General features: G+C 36.9%; 4 protein-coding genes across 10 annotated transcripts in view; 2 read left to right on the top strand and 2 right to left on the bottom strand.

Moving 5' to 3' along the window:
* LOC107221464 (beta-1,3-glucan-binding protein 1) overlaps positions 1–4338 on the top strand; it is a 35149-nt gene extending 30811 nt beyond the window's left edge. For 2 of the 3 annotated variants that reach the window (XM_046746120.1, XM_015660464.2), the window contains exons 2-9: positions 1159–1350; positions 1439–1666; positions 1753–1922; positions 2019–2155; positions 2244–2410; positions 2539–2909; positions 2969–3070; positions 3335–4338. In XM_046746120.1, the coding sequence (XP_046602076.1) occupies positions 1159–1350; positions 1439–1666; positions 1753–1922; positions 2019–2155; positions 2244–2410; positions 2539–2909; positions 2969–3070; positions 3335–3436 (1469 nt within the window). In that variant the 3' untranslated portion in view covers positions 3437–4338. Of the gene's footprint in view, positions 1–564; positions 590–1158; positions 1351–1438; positions 1667–1752; positions 1923–2018; positions 2156–2243; positions 2411–2538; positions 2910–2968; positions 3071–3334 lie in introns of those variants that run through there. The other variant, XM_015660465.2, reaches the window with a different exon arrangement.
* LOC107221465 (cytochrome c1, heme protein, mitochondrial) lies at positions 3776–6721 on the bottom strand. The gene is made up of 8 exons (XM_015660466.2): positions 6619–6721; positions 6125–6172; positions 5656–5804; positions 5419–5551; positions 5074–5238; positions 4884–4997; positions 4609–4743; positions 3776–4438 (listed from the first exon to the last, which is right to left on the bottom strand). Exons 1-8 carry the CDS (start codon positions 6688–6690, stop codon positions 4334–4336), a joined length of 921 nt encoding a protein of 306 aa, XP_015515952.1. The 5' UTR covers positions 6691–6721; the 3' UTR covers positions 3776–4333.
* A 445-nt stretch (positions 6722–7166) lies between these two features.
* On the top strand, positions 7167–16022 carry LOC107221462 (protein LSM14 homolog B). Of its 3 annotated transcripts, none has more exons than XM_046744896.1 (7): positions 7167–7471; positions 8616–8770; positions 8920–9235; positions 10660–10855; positions 10959–11288; positions 11493–11690; positions 12085–16022. In XM_046744896.1, the coding sequence occupies exons 1-7, from the start codon at positions 7351–7353 to the stop codon at positions 12437–12439; spliced, it is 1671 nt and encodes a 556-aa protein (XP_046600852.1). In that variant the 5' UTR covers positions 7167–7350; the 3' UTR covers positions 12440–16022. The 3 variants fall into 3 exon arrangements, with proteins under 3 accessions (XP_046600852.1, XP_015515948.1, XP_046600853.1); XM_015660462.2 differs by having other exon boundaries at positions 7168–7471; positions 11511–11690; XM_046744897.1 differs by having other exon boundaries at positions 7169–7471; positions 8920–9127.
* Positions 16023–16455: 433 nt separating this feature from the next.
* Positions 16456–18824, bottom strand: LOC107221445 (15-hydroxyprostaglandin dehydrogenase [NAD(+)]). Of its 3 annotated transcripts, XM_046744898.1 has the most exons (8): positions 18669–18789; positions 18381–18444; positions 18203–18297; positions 17919–18045; positions 17717–17823; positions 17260–17433; positions 17007–17161; positions 16456–16682 (listed from the first exon to the last, which is right to left on the bottom strand). In XM_046744898.1, exons 3-8 carry the CDS (start codon positions 18293–18295, stop codon positions 16547–16549), a joined length of 792 nt encoding a protein of 263 aa, XP_046600854.1. In that variant the 5' UTR covers positions 18296–18297; positions 18381–18444; positions 18669–18789; the 3' UTR covers positions 16456–16546. The 3 variants fall into 3 exon arrangements, with proteins under 3 accessions (XP_046600854.1, XP_015515925.1, XP_046600855.1); XM_015660439.2 differs by lacking the exon at positions 18381–18444 and having other exon boundaries at positions 18669–18823; XM_046744899.1 differs by lacking the exons at positions 17260–17433; positions 18381–18444 and having other exon boundaries at positions 18669–18824.
* Positions 18825–20541: the final 1717 nt, after the last annotated feature.

Below are 20541 nucleotides of genomic sequence, written 5' to 3'. Positions count from 1 at the left end.
CATGTATAACGAATTAATTGTTCCTCCTATTTTTTTCATATTTTGCGTCACTGTCCAATTATAATAAACATAATGGCTAATTTTGATTTATAATTAATATCCAACACAGCTGATAATTTTTCGAGGATTACGCAGAAGAAATTGTTAGTGAGGAATAATATTCATGCCAATATATTTGAAGAAATTTTATATCGCTTTTGTTATGAATTTTTATCACATTCGAATAGTCATCTATGAGGAATTTAATTAATGAAAAAGTATTTATTAATAGGCTAAGAATAATAATACAGTAGTAAAATGATATATATATATATATTTATACATCTCGCATGATGTGCAGGAAAAAATTTATATAGTCATAAAAAACGCTGCTTATTATTATCCAGCTCAGATGTACAGACTATATATTTCACGTCTAGCAAACAAATTATAAACACAAAATGTTAATAATAATAATAATGTTAAATTCATATTATCCAAACTTGGCCTTCGATCTTTTTCTGATTTTATTATAGACACGCACAAACTTTTTTTTTATCCATTTACAGACGAATACAAGAAATTATTTATTGTTCGTCCATGAAAATACGTGAGTAATATAATTTTTTAGATAGTGTAATAATCGTACGATAGTGCTATATAGATAGATTTCGATCAATAAATGCATGAATCGCATTTATCATTATTTGAGGGAAAAAGATTATACACTTTAACTGAAATTTTGTATCAGGTGAAATGTTTGAAAAATTCTGTTACATCAAAATTGAATAATTTATTCATTTATACACTTGTTTGTAAATTTATATTCACTTATTTATTTATTAATTTTTAGTTAATTGTTTATTTAATTTTTTCTTCGTTTCAGCTGCTAATGTACACTTAACTCCCTGAAAATGAAAACGAAATTAACCACACGATTTTAGATTGCAAATATAAATGCGTACAGTTTCAATGTTTCTTTTCAAGCATCTTGTAGAAATTCAACTTTCTTGTGCGTTCTTCTTGTCGATAGCGAAGAGTTTTTGAAAAGTTTTCTTACTGTGATAAAATCAGTGCAATTACCAATGTTGCACAATGTTCTCAAATCCTTTTGAAGTTCGTTGAAATTCAAAATTTTTTAGAGAATTAAATTTGAGATTATTATCACATATTTTTCAGACAAGTGGACGAATGACAACGAACACTTAAAGCAATCGACGTATAAAATGAGGCTGCAAATTCACTGCGGCATTGGTCTGATTCCACTGGTTCTTCATCTACTAACACCGACGATATCTACAGCTCAATATGTTCCCCCGAACCCAACGATCATACCTTTGTATCCGAAGGGCTTGCGACTCTCAATACCAAGTGAGTAAAATGAAACGTCTTGTTTCTTCTCATCCACTATATCCTCAGTTTATAAGATGATATTCAATCTTATGAATATATTTCTCAGACGGAGAGGGGATCTCACTTGTCGCATATCACGTAAAGTTCAACGAGGAATTTTATTCGCTGGAGGCAGGAACGATAGCCGTTGACATAATCAAACCTAGACGCGATCAATGGACTTACGAAGACCGTACCACTAGGATAAAGATTGGCGATACAATTTACCTCTGGATGCACGTTGTCTACGAAGGTCTTGGGTACAATCTGCTCGACCAGAGCTTGACCGTCACACGTGAGTGACCTTGCCACTTTTTTCTTTCCTTTCGTTCAATTTCAACTGTAAGATAAACGCTTTGTAAATGGGAATATGGCTTGTAGAACTGTACAATTACGATGGAACTCCGCACGTTACTGTCGCCTCCTGCAACCCGTCGAATACCATCTTTAACGGAAGCCAGCCATGTACCGGACAAATTTTGTTCGAGGATTATTTCAACGAGCTAGAACCGAGCAAGTGGAGGACCGTCAAGCGATTCACAGGTCCCCCGGTAATTAATTTTGAACACCTTTGGCTAGATTTAATTTTAAAAATCTTTGTAGAGAAGAATTTTCCTTCACCCAACGTTGTACTTCCGCTGTTCTAGGATTACGAGTTTGTCGTGTATACAGGTAATGACGAAAACTTGGTGGTGAGAGACGGTGAGTTAAGAATAAAGCCGACACTCCTGGACAAGGGAGGCAACGAGAACTTTATTCGTCGTGGAAATATGACTGTGCATGGGTTTGTCAAATTCACTTGCAACCTTAAAGAGTACATATTTTTACTTCCTTCTGTATTAATTAAAATTGACGTCGAATCAATTCCACAGGTGTACGGGTCAAGTCGGATCCAACGAATGCTACAAGCAAGCTATATCGTATTCCATTTTACCGCCAGTAGCCTCCGGCCTCATCGACACCCAGAAGTCCTTCAATTTTCAATACGGACGCGTCGAAGTTCGTGCCAAACTTCCACAAGGAGACTGGATATACCCGAGTAGGCAGATTTTTTACCAACATTAACTTTGTTTTTGAAAAAATAATATGCTAATTTGATATTCGACCCGCTATCAGCTTGCCTTTGCTTATTCTCAATAAAAAGACCCTCGCCTTGTTTACTTTCAGTAATAAAACTGCTGCCGGTAAACGCGGAATACGTATCTGGCTATACTGTAGGGGAATTTAGATTGGCAAGCGCAGTTGGAAACAGAAACTTGCGCGATAGCTCAGGTGCGGACATAGATGGACACGAGTTAAAGGCGGGTGCTGTAGTCAGCAAGTCTACTCCAATCGAGGTTACTACGATGTCGAAAAAACGTTCGTCGAGTTACTGGGGCGACGATTATCACATTTACGAACTGGAATGGACCCCGACAGCCATATCTGTCAAAGTAGATGGCGAAAGTTTCGGGAAGAAGGCATATCCACAGGAGGCTTACGTGCAAGAATTCTCAACCAGTCGCAACGGCAGTCCCAATTCTGTATTCGATAAGCCGGTATGTTTATATCCTTTTTTCTTTTGAAACTCCACTTCACTTTACTGTTCAATTCACAGTTCTACATCAGCATCGGTGTCGCCGTTGGTGGACAGAGAGAATTCCCAGACAATTGTACAAGTGGGGAGCACCACAAACCGTGGGGGAATCTACAGTCGAAGGTGAGTCGAGCTTGCTTTATACTATCGCTCTTAGACTAACGAATGGAGAATTGAAAACACGATTATAAAAAAAAAAAAGAAAAATTGCAATAAATACAAGGCGAGAAGTTTTTACGATTACTTGGAGAGTTTTGTTAGTTAATATTAAATCGAATTTCTGAATACAAATCGAAACCACACGTGATAGTAAATCACTAATTCGTTAAATCATTGTAAGTATATACTTTAAGTGAAAAAACGAATTTACTTTACTTACGAACTTAGGCTTTGCTGAACTTCTACACTGCCAAGGATACTTGGAAAAATACGTGGACAGACGAGGGATCCATGCTCAAAGTGGACTATGTCAAAGTTTGGGCGTTGTAGCGTACGAATTTTCATCAAGACAATAAGCAGCCACATGTTACCGTCATTTCATATTGTTACGACTAATATTAAAAAGATTAAAAACGAATTTAATAGGTCATGTAATTCCTGATTTTTATTCAAAACACGATCTCATTCCATAAAATGGAAAGCGTTTGAAGAGTATTATTCCTACCACCCTCGTTTTTCCCCCCTTTACGGAACTATTGGTAATTTATTTTCTGTGCAGGATATAGAGCACTATTAACAAGCTTATTACACTGGGGAAATGGCCAAGCTGTTGAGTAACGATAAATAGCTAGAGGCCAAGCTAGGTACGATTTTGCCAAAGGTCTTCGATTCAAACATTAAACGAATAATTATTATTGTTCAATGTTTACAGTGAGAGTCAACTCACGATGTACAATGGCGTTTTGATCTACAAAATCATTACGTACATGTATGTATGTATGATAATTACAATGCGCACACATTAATGGCAGAGGCAATATTGTTTGTTATAGAGATATTTGTTGATTTGCGGAGAGTATTGTATTTCTTTGTTTTTATTTTGACAAATTACCCAATCCTAGGTCAATGGGTAAATAGATCATTGTCGCTATGTACATTGTACAGATATTAATATATTATTAATATTATTTGATGTTGAATATACAAACATATATTTGTCTGCCAGTTCTTCCAACGTTCGCATGCATGTGGTCACGATTTATTCAACGTAAGTTCTTACTATTATTTTTCTTTTTTTTCTTTGCTTTTCTTGACTGTTTAACATCGAAAATTGTCTCTGTTCCTTGCGGTTTTAAATAAAAAACTACTTCTCCTTTATCATGAGGGATCAGATAATTTTTCTTGGCTAATTATTTTAACTCGTGTTATTATATCTGCAAACTTTTACTACTTTTTCGGCGCAAAAACGATCTTACGACTCTTGATGGTTGACCACCTGTGTCTCTTCATGTAATAAGTAACCGTAAGCAATAACGTGAAGATTCCCACGGCCTGTAATAGAAAAACAAGAACGAGGAAACCATTAACAATTGCTGATAAAGCATATGTGAATAGAAAAACAAACTATGATTTGGCAGCAATAAATAGCCTGATAATCGTATCTTTTTGAAAGGTAACTGTTACGATATGTTTTGAATTGTACAGGTTTATAAAATCGTCACCTTGATAAACCATCGCTTTCTGGTATCAAACTCTGGGTTCGATGCCCAAGTAAGGAAGCTGACTACATCTTTGGCTACCTGCGATGCAGTTGCTGGAGTTCCGTCTTCAAAGTCAAGTACCTCGTCATAGATTACCTGTTTTTTGAGAAAAAAATTGGAATAAAATGATCAAATCTGGAGGAGAAAATTCTATAAGTACATTGAATATCATTGGCATAAATTGATTATTGTAAATCAACTACAAGTACAGGCGATTCGTAATTTTGCTGGCTTACCTGTGCCATACCGATAGCTCCACCAGGGAAATAAGGGTTGTAATACTGGCCGTCCATTAGAACGACGCCAGCAGGTGGGTCACAGTAGCCAGTCAAGAGAGAAAAGATGTAATTCTGGAAAGAGATGTAAATGAAATTGATGAAATAAGTCAGAAGGTAGTAAAATTGCGTAGCGTAAAATAGTACCGACCTCTCCGTTGTGTCTAGCGTTTACTATATACGTCAAGTCTGGTGGATAAGCACCATTGTTAGCTGCTCGAGCAGCCTCCTCATTGGGATACGGCGAAGGGACGTAATCCGAGGGTTTTCCTGGCCTCATGTAATATTCTCCCTGGTCATTTGGACCGTCCTTGATCTGAAGTAGAGTTAAAAACACAAGTGAGATGAATGCGAAAGGATGCGTGTATACTACGACATGGAAGCAATTTTATAACTGTTTAACTACTCTCCCCATCCCCGGAGATGTGAAATTCTTGAAATCAGATACCTCTACTATTCAGCGTTACTCTCGAATCTAGAAAGAGGAGCAACAAACCTCATATTCTGCAGCCATTTCCTTAACTTCCGCTTCCGTGTGAGTAACGCCAATGAGCTCACGGAATGCGACGTACTTGAGACTGTGGCACGAGGAGCAGACGTTCTTATATACTTCCCAACCTCTTCTCAAGCTGAAATTGTTATGAGTGCAAGTTACGTTTCAATCTTCCGACTCTACATATATTTTACACTTCTCCTAGAAGTCCAATTAACATCACATTTGATTCAACGTTACCTGGCATGATCGAAGGAACTTAAATGCCCATAAAAGTCCCAGGCATAATTTGGAGCGTGTAATTCAACGCCCTCAGCTTTCACGGAACTTTCCAAGGCATATACCAAAGCTCCAGCACCGCCTGTCGCAACGCCAAGGCATGCTAGCAACTGCAAATTTCAATAGAAACCACTGCGGTTGGGAATTATTTACACATCGAAATGCGGTGAGAAACACGTAACTGACTAAGATATTAAAATTATTTTTACAAACTGTACGATCGCCCTTCGCGTCAGGTTTTCAAATACCAAAAATGTCCAATTGTCTAGTTTCAGGGATATCATGGGATATCATTAATATCCTGGTATATTTTACTCACGGAGTAAAATAAAATCAAACTTCAGGGATGTCGTCATGAATTTTAGGAACTCTAGAGGTTGGGATAGGGCAGGGAAGGACGTTAGACGCTGTGCATTGTTATGTGACGTACCGTTTTTCGTCCCTTTGCCCAGTCTCGGGCGGTCGAGAAGGTGCTGACCTGCAAGAAGATGAAGGAGATATTTCTTCTCGTTATAATGATAAATTCAGAACTGCATAAAATGTGTCAACAGGCGTACATAACAAGAGGCTGAATGTTGCTCTATTACATAACGTGTATGAAGGGAGAATATATCATTTTAAATGGACACTAAAATTGTCAAAGTATCCTCTGGACCTTTGCTCTGATTAAGTAGTTTGTCAATAAACCGCCAGCTATCTTAGAAACTAACTATAGATGACTCGTAATAACGAACTGACGATTACAGACGGTTAAATTATGATGGTAAAACGTTCAGTCAAAGGTTTGTGAGGAGTGAACTTCCCTCGATAGAGAGACAGTCGTGGCCAATTTGTGACTTTGACAAAAGGAACAGCTCGATCGGAATTATCGCGAATTAAACTCTGAGTAGTAAGCCACGATTTTTCGGGTCAAAATTTACCTACTTGATTAAATAGAGCACCATTACTGGCTTTTAAAAGACCCGAACCGCAAACCCTTCCCAGCGATGCCGCCATCTTAGCTAGAGGTGCAGACTGCAAAAGAACACGAGTCGTTGGATGTACCGTTAATTTGACGAAGATATTTTTTCTGCATACATCCCGAGTATAAATACCGGATAAATGGAGGTTGAAAATATTATTAATTTTCGTTCAAATATCGACTATAATGCTATTCATAATATAATTAAAATCAATTATTGTAAGATTAGGAATATTGCGATGACGTCACGATTCCATGTTAGCCAACGTTATCTAAGCGTTTGTCGAACGGTAAATGTGAGAGTCCTAAATTATTGGAAATCATCTAACGCTGAAAATCCGAACAACGATAGATGCCTGAAACAGATTTATCACCGACGCGTAGCTGACCGGTGAAAAGTTTTGTAATAATTAAAAATTTCAGATTAAGATTAGACCAGATTTTCGAGCAGACGACCGACGCGCGTTCGTATCGTCAAGTTGGCAGCCTTGCGTTCGGGTGTCGTAGATCCTCCGCCATCGCGTACATCGTCCATCGGTGTCAGCTGGCGCGTAGAGCGTATAGAGAGTCAGCAGCGCATAGTTTTTGTGGTATATCGTTTCGCGTTCAGACGGTTGTATGGAGCGGTAGATGCGGACGGTATCGGGTATCTAAGTACATCTCGTTGATCGTTAGTAATACATAAAAGTTTCAAGATGAGTGCCGGAATGCCGGAGCTTGGTTCTAAGATAAGCCTAATATCGAAGGCAGATATTCGTTATGAAGGCCGTTTATTTACCGTCGATCCACAGGAGTGCACGATCGCCTTAGCCAACGGTAAGATGGACTCCTTTCTTTCTCGCATCAACTTTGTTTCCGCCGTTTTCATAGTTTAGCCTAACCGCCCGATGCTCGCAGACGACCAGAACATCTTTTATTACCTTTATTTCCCTGTAATTCAACAACTACTCGATATTCCACAAGTAGCTTTTACATTCTCAACTATTGATACCGGTTGATTATATTCTTTTTTGACAGTTCTTCTGTACTACCTTAACTTATCACTTTTTCATATCATATATTTTTCTCTCATTTCTTTTTATGAAAACAATCCAGGTCACCAGAGTTTACGATCCTGCAATCTCGCGTCGCAATCTTTTGCCTATCTCTCTGTCTTTCTCTCCCCCCCCCCCCCCCTTCCCCCCTCACCCCCTCTCTCTCTTTCTCGTTCTTCCGCTGTGTTATGTATTTCCATTCTTTACGTTGTTATTCCTCTTTCCGAAAATTTGTCGCAGTTACGTTTCATCCGCAATGATTGAAATAACAACAATTTCATTGCGATATTTCAATTAGTTATATCTACTGTAATTTCTCTCTTCTCTTCCCCCCCCCCCCCCCCCCCCCCCCCCCCTTCTATTATTTCACTTCTCCATCATGATATCCTAGTCAAAATTACGTGTATCACCTTCAAACGCTTGTTGTGAAGAATATATTTCAGCACAGTCGTATGATGACGGGCTCTCAGGTTCACCTAAGAGATTGTATTTTGTTTTTGTTTTTGTTTTTTTTTTTCTCCCTCCTTCGAGCGTTCTATCTATTCAAACGAGAACCGTTTGGATTTGAAATATCCGCTCAACGAATTCTGGGATTAACGTAAACGTAAACATAGTTGGAATCGATTTTGTGTATAACGTATCACATCATTGATAATCGTCAATCAATTGTACTTTCTGATTTTCTTACAAAGATATATGTTTTTGCTCGATTATTTTCAAATAACAGTCTTGCATTTTACTCACAAGTTTTCCAATTTCTCTAATATCAATAGAGAGAGTAAAATTCAGACAATGTTCAATAATTTTCATTCATAAATTATCGTTAATGTTATTATTATTATTTTTAAGACACATTCCGACGAGTGCCAAATACTCACTAACGATCGATTACTATTTTTCGTTAAGACTGTTTTTATTCGTTACAGTTCGTTCCTTTGGGACTGAGGATCGAGAAACCCAGTTTCCAGTAGCGCCACAAAACCAAGTCTATGAATACATATTATTTCGAGGATCTGACATTAAAGACATCAGAGTCGTCAACAATGTCAGCACCATTCCAAACGATCCAGCCATTGTCCAGGTAAAATATTGCTGATTCAAAGATCATTTTTGAAATGAATTATTTTGCTTCATCGCTCAATTTTACTAACACTTGTGTAAATTGTCCAGCTTTATTACGGCAGACGCGGCAGCTCGGTTACTTGTTACATAAATATTACCAATTCACAGATGACAGTACAGCCCAACATGGGTCAGCCGTCTTACCAGCCACAGCCAGGATTCAACCATCCGATGATGGGTCAAATCGGACCAATGGGCGGCCAGTACGGAGGCGGATACGCGATGGGTGGAATTGGAGCCATGGGAGCCATGGGTCCAGTTATGGGTATGCCTGCAGCTGGACGAGATCCTCGAGTCGCTATGAACAAACAACCAAGTGAGTTGGGCCTGGGCTCCACTGGAGCACCCAACGTCGTCTCGATCCCAAACTCGATAGCACCGGGCAACGTTGATCAAATTCAAAAAGACCAATCTTTGGAAGATGGTAAACTGTTTTTGCTATGATCTTGCTACCCGGCATGCCTGATGCTTTTCAGCTTGATTTGGTATAATTGTTTATTTATTCTTCACTTTTATCTAACATCTGCTCGCCTCTCGTTGCTTTTTTACTTCAACCAAGAGAAAAAGAGTCAGTCGTGCCTTTTTTATTATGAACGGTTTAACGTGGACCGAAAAATTACGGTTCTTGCTGCAAAAATAACATTACATTAATGCACTTCTGCTTTGGCTGGTCTCTGTACATATTTTCTTGTCTTTCTTTTAAATCTGCTTCTGCGAATAGATGCTTTTTTATTCTACGAATTTTATTACATCTATCTCAACTCGCTACATTTGAGAAATTTCAACTCATTTTTTGCATTTGAAACATGACGCGGATCGTATAAAGAATTATTTATATCAAATTCTCGTTATTTACATGTGCAATGTTTCAGTCATGAGGTGAACTGTACTTTCAAGTTTTGGTATTGTTCAGCTCACTCTTGGAACAGCTTTTAAAACTCCTTAACCAAATCGTATCGATTCAATAGTGCTTTGTCACTGTTCCATTTGACTCTTTTCGTTGCATGTTTAATCTGTTTCTTCTTCAACTAGGAACAGTATAGTTTTGCCTACAAACAAACGAAAGAACAAATATAGCAAAACCAGTTATCATTTACATTATGGTATAAAATACGTGTAACTTTCCTTAATCGATTGCAACTTTACTTGTGCGATCCATCTTTCCATCTATCTCTATCTCTATCCACGTTGTTGGCATGTATTCATTTATTCTCAATTGCAAATTCTTTTAAATGATTTATTTATTTGTTTTTTTCATTTGTCATGTTCCGAAATCTAGCATGAATTTGTAGAAAATCACTATGAGATCATTTTAAAAGAGAGTACACCGATGCTTTAATATAATTGTTCATCTTCCTTGCTACCGTTTCATACAGTTTACCATTTTACCTTCTAAATAACTATTACTAACCATCTCAGCACCGTGTGATAATTGTGACCTTCAATTATAACGTATTACTCAAGATGTAGAACAGTTTCAAAATTTTTGAAACAACATTCACTGTCTGTCTGGTTCTTTTTTTGTCGGAAATCAGCTGAATAATTCTTCAATTATCCGGTGCTGTAGATAACTAAAACTAATTGACAAAAATGCATCTTCTGCGGCTTATTTAATGTGACAGAGCTGCGGAAGATGTAAAAAGTCCAATATCTCATGGCAATACACCAGAATTGTTCAAGGGCATCATTGATCGCATTAGAACAGGATGTCTGTCTTCTCTTGCATTATTGGTAAATTCGTCTGCCTCAAGATTGCCTCAAAAATATTGTTTGTATACGTGTGGAAAGTCAAAGGATAAAACAAAAGTATCCCAATTAAAAAATCGAATTTTCCCCCCTGCTACACAGGTGTGTTGGACTTGATCAGCGGAGGATCTCGATCGACTACTCCCACTTCATCCCTGATGACTAGGAAAAGTCCGACTATGGATCAGGGCACGCAGGTTGGCCATCAACAGCGGTCGACGAACGCCAACATCCACAAACCGATGAGCGACAAGCCCAACGCTAGAACCATACAACCATCTTATCGCGATCGTGAAAGGTTGGTAAAAATATGACTTGTACTTTCATTCTTTAAATATTCTATCATTGCTCATTCATTTTCTTTAACTGTGCAATTTACCTATGTAAATAAACTTTCGCAGTCATGGCAGCGGGCGAACCGGCAGCGGCATGTCCCAGTATAGCGACGGAAAGCGTGACAATCGTGAAAAGCAGGACGGAAATCAACTTCAAGGACACGGACATCCTTCAGGGCCGAATCACGCCCAGATGCATCAGGCGGGACGCGGAAATCGCGGCGGTTGGATAGCTCGAGGAAATATTCGCGGACGAGGAAGGGGACGCGGCGGTGGTGGCGGAGGTACCTTCAGACCCCCGCAGCCAGGAAGCATAAATAACAAGCCGAAGAACATGTTGAAGTTCGAGAATGACTACGACTTCGAACAAGCCAATACGCAGTTCGAAGAGCTAAGGTAGACGCACTTGAACAATACAATTCGCTGTTTTCGAACTAGATATTGAAATGCCCGTTTTTGTAAATACATTCAAGTAATATATTTTAAACCGAGTATATTAAAATTTAAAGGATTTATATTCTCGGTGAGATCTGGTTTGATACATTGCTTATTAACATTTGGACAAATGAGTTGCCATATAATTTATGACGGAGTATGCAGTTTGATTGAAAATTGCAGGTCCCAATTGGCTAAGACTAAGATTGACAACGGTACTGACAATGAGAAAAAAGACGATAGCGGCAATGAAACTGGAGCGGGCGAGGGAGAGCCTGAGGAAGAAACGGACGTCGTACATTACGACAAGTCCAAATCATTCTTTGACAACATTAGTTGCGAAGCTGTAGAGAGGAGTAAAGGGTAAGTTCCGTCACGCATTTTACAAATCGTTATAAAACAACGTTCTTTGCTATTTTGCCAAAAGTAAAAATGTTTCAATAATACGGGAATTGAAATTCTGGAAGAATTTGACGAATTTACTATTCTAACTTATTCAGATTTCTGTCTGTATCTTTTACTTGCAAGTGACCTTCTATGTATGAAAAGTGCCGGATTCACTTCATATCAATTGAAGCGATGAATGTGAATTTCATACTAGATAAAAATGGTGTAACACTGTAGCTTCCGTACTTTTGTTGTGCGCGGATGGATCTAGTGTAGCACCGATACTGAAGATATTTTGTTGTACGTTCATTAATTTAGTGAAAAGAATGAAAAATAAAATAGAAGAAAAAATCAAAATTATTCATTACAGAAGATCTCAACGCACGGATTGGCGGACGGAGCGTAAGTTGAACTCTGAGACATTTGGAGTCGCCTCGACGAGACGCGGCGGGTTCCGTGGACGTGGATACTACAACCGCGGAATGGGAGGTGGCATGTATCGTGGTAACAACGGATATCGCGGCGGATACAGGGGTGGAAGCAGAGGCAGTGGCGGTGGAGGAAATCGCCAACCTAGTAGTCAACTGCATCAGCAACAGCAGCAGCAACAACAGCAACAGCAACAAAAAGTTTTAACAAACCACAATCAGAATCGTCCGAACAATCAACAAGCTACAACGACAACGGTTCAATCTCAGAACAGTGTTGTTGCAGGTACGGCATAATGGAAATAAACTTATGACTATGAACACCACGCGCTGTTATAAGTATTTTTTTAGCGTTTAAGGATTTTTACAAATAATTGCTGCGATTAGAACGTTAAGAGAATCGAGATACTTGGTTTTTTTTTTGTATTTTTTTTTTTTTTTTTTGTTATTTTCGGCGTTTTTTCTTTCAAATTTTTGCCGCAAGCTTTAGAGTATGTAAGGAATCAGATTTATTTTGTAATATTTTTTTAGTATATAACAATGTGTGTATATTGACGGGTCCTGAAGGAAGGGACGTATCTCACGTAAACGAAGTGAGGAGAAAATTTTTTCAAGAATTTCAAAAAAGAATAGCGTTAATGCTGAAATATTCTTTCGAACCTACACAGCGCACTCTTTTTTTTTTTTTTCTTTGTTTCTCAACGATACGTCTTTTCTATTCATTAATCAGAAATAAGTTCATTCAATATAACCGTTGAAATGTACAAGATGCTCTTTTAATCACCCCAAGATAAATGTTACACAAAATCGATGAAATTTTGTAACCAGCCTGACTATTACCGGCAGCTAATATCATTTAATGATGAAAATATAGAATTCTTTATGCCACTCTATTCAAGCTGCAATGGTTCTACTGTCAGGATATCACTGATTAATAACTTAATGTCCAAGACATTCGTTTAAGGTGATTAAAAATTACCACCCTGTATAAATTAACACCACTTTCGGCGAAGAGAGGACTGTAGAAAAGCTTTTGTACAGCCTTCTTAAGTTTGAGACCCCTGAAAATTGTAAGAAATCTTTATACATGTATTGGCTCTTTATTAAGCACGACCATTTTTCGAGGCCATCTAATTTGTTTATTATTTAATTAATGAATTCTAGCAAGTCGCAATTTTCCAAACAACTTATTTTGTTCGTTCTCTTAATTTTTTACATCGCAAAATTAAAACTTATCGATCTTTCTATAATAGTAAATTTAGACACCAAAAAAAGACCAAAAGACCATCATTAAACTAGAAGGAGAAATAAAGAATGGGTTCTGTACAATAATGGGTTATAACGATTGACGATTATTATTGGATACTTTATTATTAATTATGCTAGTTTACCGAACAAACGTGAGAAAAGAAAGCAAGTAAGGAATAAAGAAAGAAGGAAAGAAAACGGAGACGAAAAACTCGAACGATGGTCAATTAAATGAATTTTTTGAAATGAAGAAAACACTTCTTCTGATTGAATTACCTTAGATAATTTTTAACGGGTACTGAAAAGTTGGGGATGATTGTATGTACGTAAATTAAAGAAGAAGAAGCAGAAGAAGAAGAAGAAAGAAAATTCGAAATGCAAGAAACAAAAAGGCTGCACCTCCAGTTTTAGATAATCAAGTTGTAACGTAATATATGTTGAATAAAAAATAATAATAATAATTGGAAAGGTATCATTAACGAAGGTTAGTTCAAATGCTGGACATTATGGGATAGTTGGTTTGTATCCGCACGACGGAAGCGACGGTGAATTATATTATATTTTAAATGATAAACTGAAAACTGGATGGAGTTTTAACGATAATTAAGATTGGGCAACGCGTGTGTGTGTGTGTGAACAATGAGAAAGAAAGAAAAAAGAAAAAAAAAAAATATTGAACAAAAAGAGGAAGGGAAGAAAAACACAAAAAATAATTAACATAATTAACCAATTAATTAATTGTGATTTTCAACAATGTCATATTAGAGAATTTATTCACACGGGTCGAGATATGCGTAGGTTTAAACAGACAGAATTTTACTCTTACGGTTGGTAACGGTCTCCCCACGTTAAACAAAGTATCGGGATGTATGCGTTGTTTTTTTCCCCGCGACATTTTAATTTCATTTGTGATTGATTTTTTTTTTTTTTTTTTTTTTTCCCCACCCCAACTTTTTTCCCCTATGTTATTTATACATGTAAGCATCAAATTATATGGTAACATTCTCCTGACTGCAAATCGGTACAAGATAACCGACTCGAAAAAACGCTACGAAAATTTAGAATAGAATAGAAGGAAAAAGAAAAAAAAAAGAAACAAGACTACGGCTTTCGTAGAAATGTGCAGATTATACATCGGTAAATAAACGAATTCTCATTGCAATAAGGAGAGATACGCGCCTTTACTGAATTACTGTATAAATTATATCTACAGAAAATTATAAATACAATTTATATTTACATACCCAATAAAAGCAGGAGATGTTTGCGATAAAACGAAAACTAAAACAAAACAAAAAAAAAAAAAACTAATAATAGTACGAATAATTTAAATATTGATTACCTCTTCAGGTGCGCACAGTTAATCTGTTGTTCACTGTAAAAAAAAATTTTGGAGGAGGGGCAAATTGCGAAGACTTGAATATTTATACGTACACGTATAATAACGAATATACAACAGCACAGATACGTGTCTATTATAACCATATGTATAGAATTTAAGATGGCCACAGATAGATACTTTCTCGTATAGTTATATTATTTTACTTTTTTTCCTTTGACCATACTCTTGTATATTATTATTGAATAATCTGAAAGACACCGTTTATTTTTCCTATCTTTTGCTCAACTTGTAACACATGTTAATACAAACTCTTCAACGATGCAATGTTTATTCATTCATTATTATTTTCTCACTCTCTCACGTTATTTGTCAAATTAAGGAAGTATGAATCATACAACAAACAGATGAAAAAATTTACCGATACTACAGAAAAATTTTCGTTCCATATATTACATACATGTATCGTATTAATAAAAAAAAAAACAACAAAAGTTAAAGAAAGTAATATTCATCTCTTTCGTTTACCATCGGTTAGGTATTTTTAATATGCTAAATTCGATGTGATCGTTTCAAGAGCATAAAAACATGCTGACGGTGTTACAAATTAAAATTTTTTGAATAATTCTGTTTCTTCTTTATCTTTTTTTTCCTCAATCAAACATCCGTACGATACAGCCGTGTTAAGTTCTTGGCGTATGGTATATATAGCTAACTTCTTTTTCGTCAGTTTCTTCATTTATTGAAAATTAATATGTAAGAGATATAATGCGATTGATCACGTTAAATCGTGTTGCGACAATAGAAAAAAGTAAAAATAATATAATATAAAGTACGGATTATAATAATCGAAACATTTTTCTAGCGGTTAAAATACAGATACGCTAAAAAGAGATGGAAGGCATAATTTTGCAAGTACATATTAATTTACCAACAATCGCCAGTAAACTGAACCGAAATTTAACTGATATATTGTTATCAGAAGTAGCAATAATGGCAGTAGAAATTTACTGCCCATTTTTTTTTTTTTTTTTTTTTTTCCCATCATCGAGACTATGCCGATATCATCAGTACGTACCGGTGAAGAATAATTTCCCCCGACATTTCGTGAATATGCGAGGGAATAGGTGACAATTGTTTTGCAAGTGTGCCTAAAAGTTCAGGGAAAAAAGTGGCCCTGTAGTAAAGTATTCTGGAATGTCTTGTGGCTAAAAAAAAAAAAAAAACAAACGGGGTAAAAAGAGTATCGTAATTATTCAAGATGATTTGTTGCATAAGAAAAATGGTCTGACATGGTATTTGGAGAGTGAGGAGGAACAAAAAAAAAAGGGAGAATTATGTTTATTTCCAAGTTTCATTACGGATTCATTTATACCCTAAGTAATATTTCTTTAATTTTGCGGATTCTTTTTTTCCACCGACAATGAATGTTCTTTTGTAAAGTGGATGTTGTGATTCTTGATGCCGTATAATGAGTAATGAGATATAATAATAATCTCGTTAAATTTACAGATTAATTAATTTCCTTTCTTTTGTTATTCTTTCTTCTACTTTGGAACTCGATTCAATCATTCGCAGAACCTTCTTACATTTTTCTTTTCGAAACTTGTAAGAGAGAAAAAGGAATAAAGAGAAAAAAAAAAACGAATCACAAACTGTAACTGTATTATGAAAATCTGCACCTATCCTATCGTGTTTTAATAATTACATTTTAACTGACGTTGACGACGTTGAAAACTTTTTTTATTATTATTATTATTATTAACATCTTCAAATTTTTCATTACTGACAGATAATAATCATTCTTCGAATTATCTTCAGGCTGAAACTTTGGTGAGTAAACGATCAGGAATCATGATTTGGTAAACGGGTTCTCCGTTTTCAGCTACCCAAACTGTGCTGTTTTGGGCCGATCGTATCATGTATACCAAACCGTGTGCGACGCTGTCAACCCTGAAGAATAAAACGTGATCGTATGTTAATGAATTGTTGATGATTGTTAGCAAGAGCTTCCCTGATATACGAAAATCGTTAAATAAATTATGCGGGGCTGGGTTGAAATTCGGGAATGGACGAAATGTCGAAAGGACGTAACTCCGACGAGTCGAAATTCGAAAAGTGCAAAAATGAGAAAATTTAAAAATCTAAAAAAAAAATAGAGAAAAAAGATTAAAATTTGATTCCATCCCTTCAAGTTTCGCCACCAAATAATTCGGAATCAGACGCTTTCGGTACGTTTCAAATTCGGAACTTCAACCCTGCCCCAATTATACAAACTTTTGGGAAGTTAAATTGCTGCTGTCTCCGACAAGTTCTTCGACATCGATGATGTCCAACATTCTTTCCTGAGATTTCCTGAGTGATTCGGTATCTGTGAGACCCGGACACAATGTCAATATTCGAACGCCTGTTTTCTCGTAATGGTATGGCATCTGCAACAGATTTGAAGCAACACAATTCAAGGGTCGCCGTACCTGCGATCACTTACACCTTGCTTAAAAGCTCTCTTATTCTTCCTGTTGAATCTTACCGCGAAAGACTGACTCAATCCTATCACGGCATACTTCGTTCCTGTGTAAATTGGAAAGTATTTCGACGGTACCGAGCCCAATATGGACGCGATGTTAATAATGACACCACCCTTGCCTCCTTTGTCTTTTCCCATGTATTGCAAACCCAGCAACGTTCCGCGGACCACGGCATTCTGTTACCATTAAATCCCAAATTTGTTTATCCTTATAATAAAAGTCCCATACTTTCTTTTACCTATTTTAAGTTATTGCAAGCTCTATTTCTAATCACTTTTGTGCATGCTTTACTCGACGCAAGAATTGTTTCTATGTTTCTAAAATCTACACGGTTACTCTCAAAACACGATGAAAATTTCACGTATTTTTGAATACATTTTTCAACTAAATGTATTGTTCGATCACATATATTTTTAACACTTTAACCCCCAACGAATCATGTCCCTTGTGTGTACTTACTACGTTTGTGGCTATCATGAGCTCCCATCGTACGTCATCCATAATTCCAGCATTGTTTATCAGAATATCGAGTCCACCAAACTGCTTGATCGTCTCTGCGAATCCAGCTTCGCATATTGCATATGAAATTGTGAAAATTTATTTATTCCAGAAAATAAAAGTCAATTTGATCGCAGATTTTACTGTTGAATATTTTACCCACCTTCTAATTCCTGCGGCTTTGACACGTCGCAGAAAATAAATATGACGTGCCCCTGTCCGAATTCCTTGTTCAATTTACTCGCCGCTTCTTTGCCGCTCGAATCTTTTACATCCAGAATAGCTATGCGCTGTATCCCGAAAATTTTACCGTATAATTAAATTAATCATTCATGGGACTCTGCGCTGTTGCTAAATTGTCGGCAGATATTGTATTATACTTTATTATTGTGATAATTGTAATATAATCTTGAAAAACATTGTAACATATACAATTATTAAACTCACACCAGCACCATTTCGCAAAAGTTCTCTAGCATAGGCAAATCCTATTCCGTTCGCCCCTCCGGTCAGCAAAACAATTTTATTTTTTATCTGCATTCCTGAGAAATTAACGTGCGTCATATAATTATTTATCACGTGATATCGATGTTTATCAAACGTACGTATCGCTATATTCACTTACTTCTGTTGCAATCTCCGTATAAATTCGTGGGTTCGACATTGCGTCACGTATAACGGATGATACACTCGAATTATTATACGTTAACGACTTTTTATTCCATTAAAAATAATATGATAGGTAGAGCCAATAATGCAACTACTAGCAATAACATAATTTAGCAATAGACGACGAGTGTGTCATTTTCGAAAATAAAAATGGTCAAAGCTATAATTCGTCGGAAAACATTTATTACCGATTTATAACTTTAGCTGAATAAATCTACTTATTGCATTATCTTCGATTACTTACTCCTTTTTCTCTATATCCGTTTGGATGTAAATGCTGCCCGAATTTTTCAAGCGTACTCTGTCAGAATTGCCTTTAATTTATATTCAGAGAGTTGTCTCCCAAAAATACGATACATAATTGCTTTGAAGAAACGCTGAGTACGCTTGTGTTTTACACATGCGCAATACTCGGCTTGGAAATATCAGTTGACCTCTTCACCCCAGCTCCGTGGATCTCTGTTTCGTATTGTAAACATTTATGTGGAACATTCAATGTAATCTATGACAGAGTTTGCAGATTACTGTAAACGAGTACTCCTCGATCTCTACTGTTCATAATAACACGTATCAATTTTTGCATTCTAATAGTGAAAAAGACTGCATTGACGATTGAATTTAGAATCATCATATGGACAATATGAGGAATCGCAATTCGGTAGTTGGAAAAACGATCACCTAATGCACGCAAATCTGTAAAAGTACGAATTCGGCAAACTGTGTAGTTTTGTCGTTCGTAATTATGGAAATTATTATTGCGCATTTTGAGATTTGGCTTGGCTTCATGGTTAATGTATTTATGATTTTGTTCTAACATTCAGAGTGTGTGATTGTGTGGATAGAATTGAACAATATTGTTCACCTGCAATAGAATGATGAGTCGTTGCTCTCATTACTTTTGTCGCAATCGACTGACCCCTTTGCAATTTTGGCGAAAATCTTCGCAATTTTTGTGGAGTGATGGAATGAATCTTTTCGTACACTATTCCGACATAACTTTGCAATAGAAATAGATTAAACGCACTCCGAATACGCTGCGATCATCGTATGAAAAGTTACAGCCAAAAAACGAAGAATTTGACTCACCGTTTCTCTCCTGTTGGTCCTACGCTCTATTCGCTGCATTTTCTGAGTTTCTGTGGGTCCATTTGGTCAGCAGAATGTCGTGCAAAACGAATCTGAGACCCAAAATTTTTGGTCGAAAAATGAGGAAAAAGTAAGGCTAACCCCTTTGCATTTTTGGCGAAAATATTCGCGATTTTGAAAAGTGCTTGAATAAATTAATTGTAGCACTATTCCGACGTAATTTTGGAAGAGAAATCGATTGGGCGCAGTCCCAGTACGCTGCGATCAACGAATCAAAAGTTACAGCCAAAAAACGGGAACCTGTTTTTTCGACATTTTTCAGCAGGTGCTTTTTCGCTCGCCATTCCTCTCCTGTTGGTCCCACGCTCTTTTCGCTGCGTTTTCTGAGTTCCTGAGGGTCCAATTAGTCGGGTAAGGGTCATAAGAAACGAATCTGAGACCCAAAATTTTTGGTCGAAAAATGAGGAAAAAGTAGGGCTAACCCCTTTGCATTTTTGGCGAAAATTTTCGCGATTTTGAAAAGTGCTTGAATAAATTAATTGTAGCACTATTCCGACGTAATTTTGGAAGAGAAATCGATTGGGCGCAGTCCCAGTACGCTGCGATCAACGAATCAAAAGTTACAGCCAAAAAACGGGAACCTGTTTTTTCGACATTTTTCAGCAGGTGCTTTTTCGCTCGCCATTCCTCTCCTGTTGGTCCCACGCTCTTTTCGCTGCGTTTTCTGAGTTCCTGAGGGTCCAATTAGTCGGGTAAGGGTCATAAGAAACGAATCTGAGACCCAAAATTTTTGGTCGAAAAATGAGGAAAAAGTAAGGCTAACCCCTTTGCATTTTTGGCGAAAATTTTCGCGATTTTGAAAAGTGCTTGAATAAATTAATTGTAGCACTATTCCGACGTAATTTTGCTAGAGAAATCGATTGGGCGCAGTTTCAAGACGCTGCGATCAACGCATCAAAAGTTACAGCCAAAATACGGGAACCTGTTTTTTCGACATTTTTCAGCAGGTGCTTTTTCGCTCGCCATTCCTC

The sequence above is a fragment of the Neodiprion lecontei genome, chromosome 7, assembly GCF_021901455.1.
Source record: "Neodiprion lecontei isolate iyNeoLeco1 chromosome 7, iyNeoLeco1.1, whole genome shotgun sequence".
NCBI classification, from domain to species: Eukaryota; Metazoa; Arthropoda; class Insecta; order Hymenoptera; family Diprionidae; genus Neodiprion; species Neodiprion lecontei.
The sequence above is the reverse complement of the archived record's forward strand: the minus strand, read 5'-3'. Positions and strand labels throughout refer to the sequence as shown.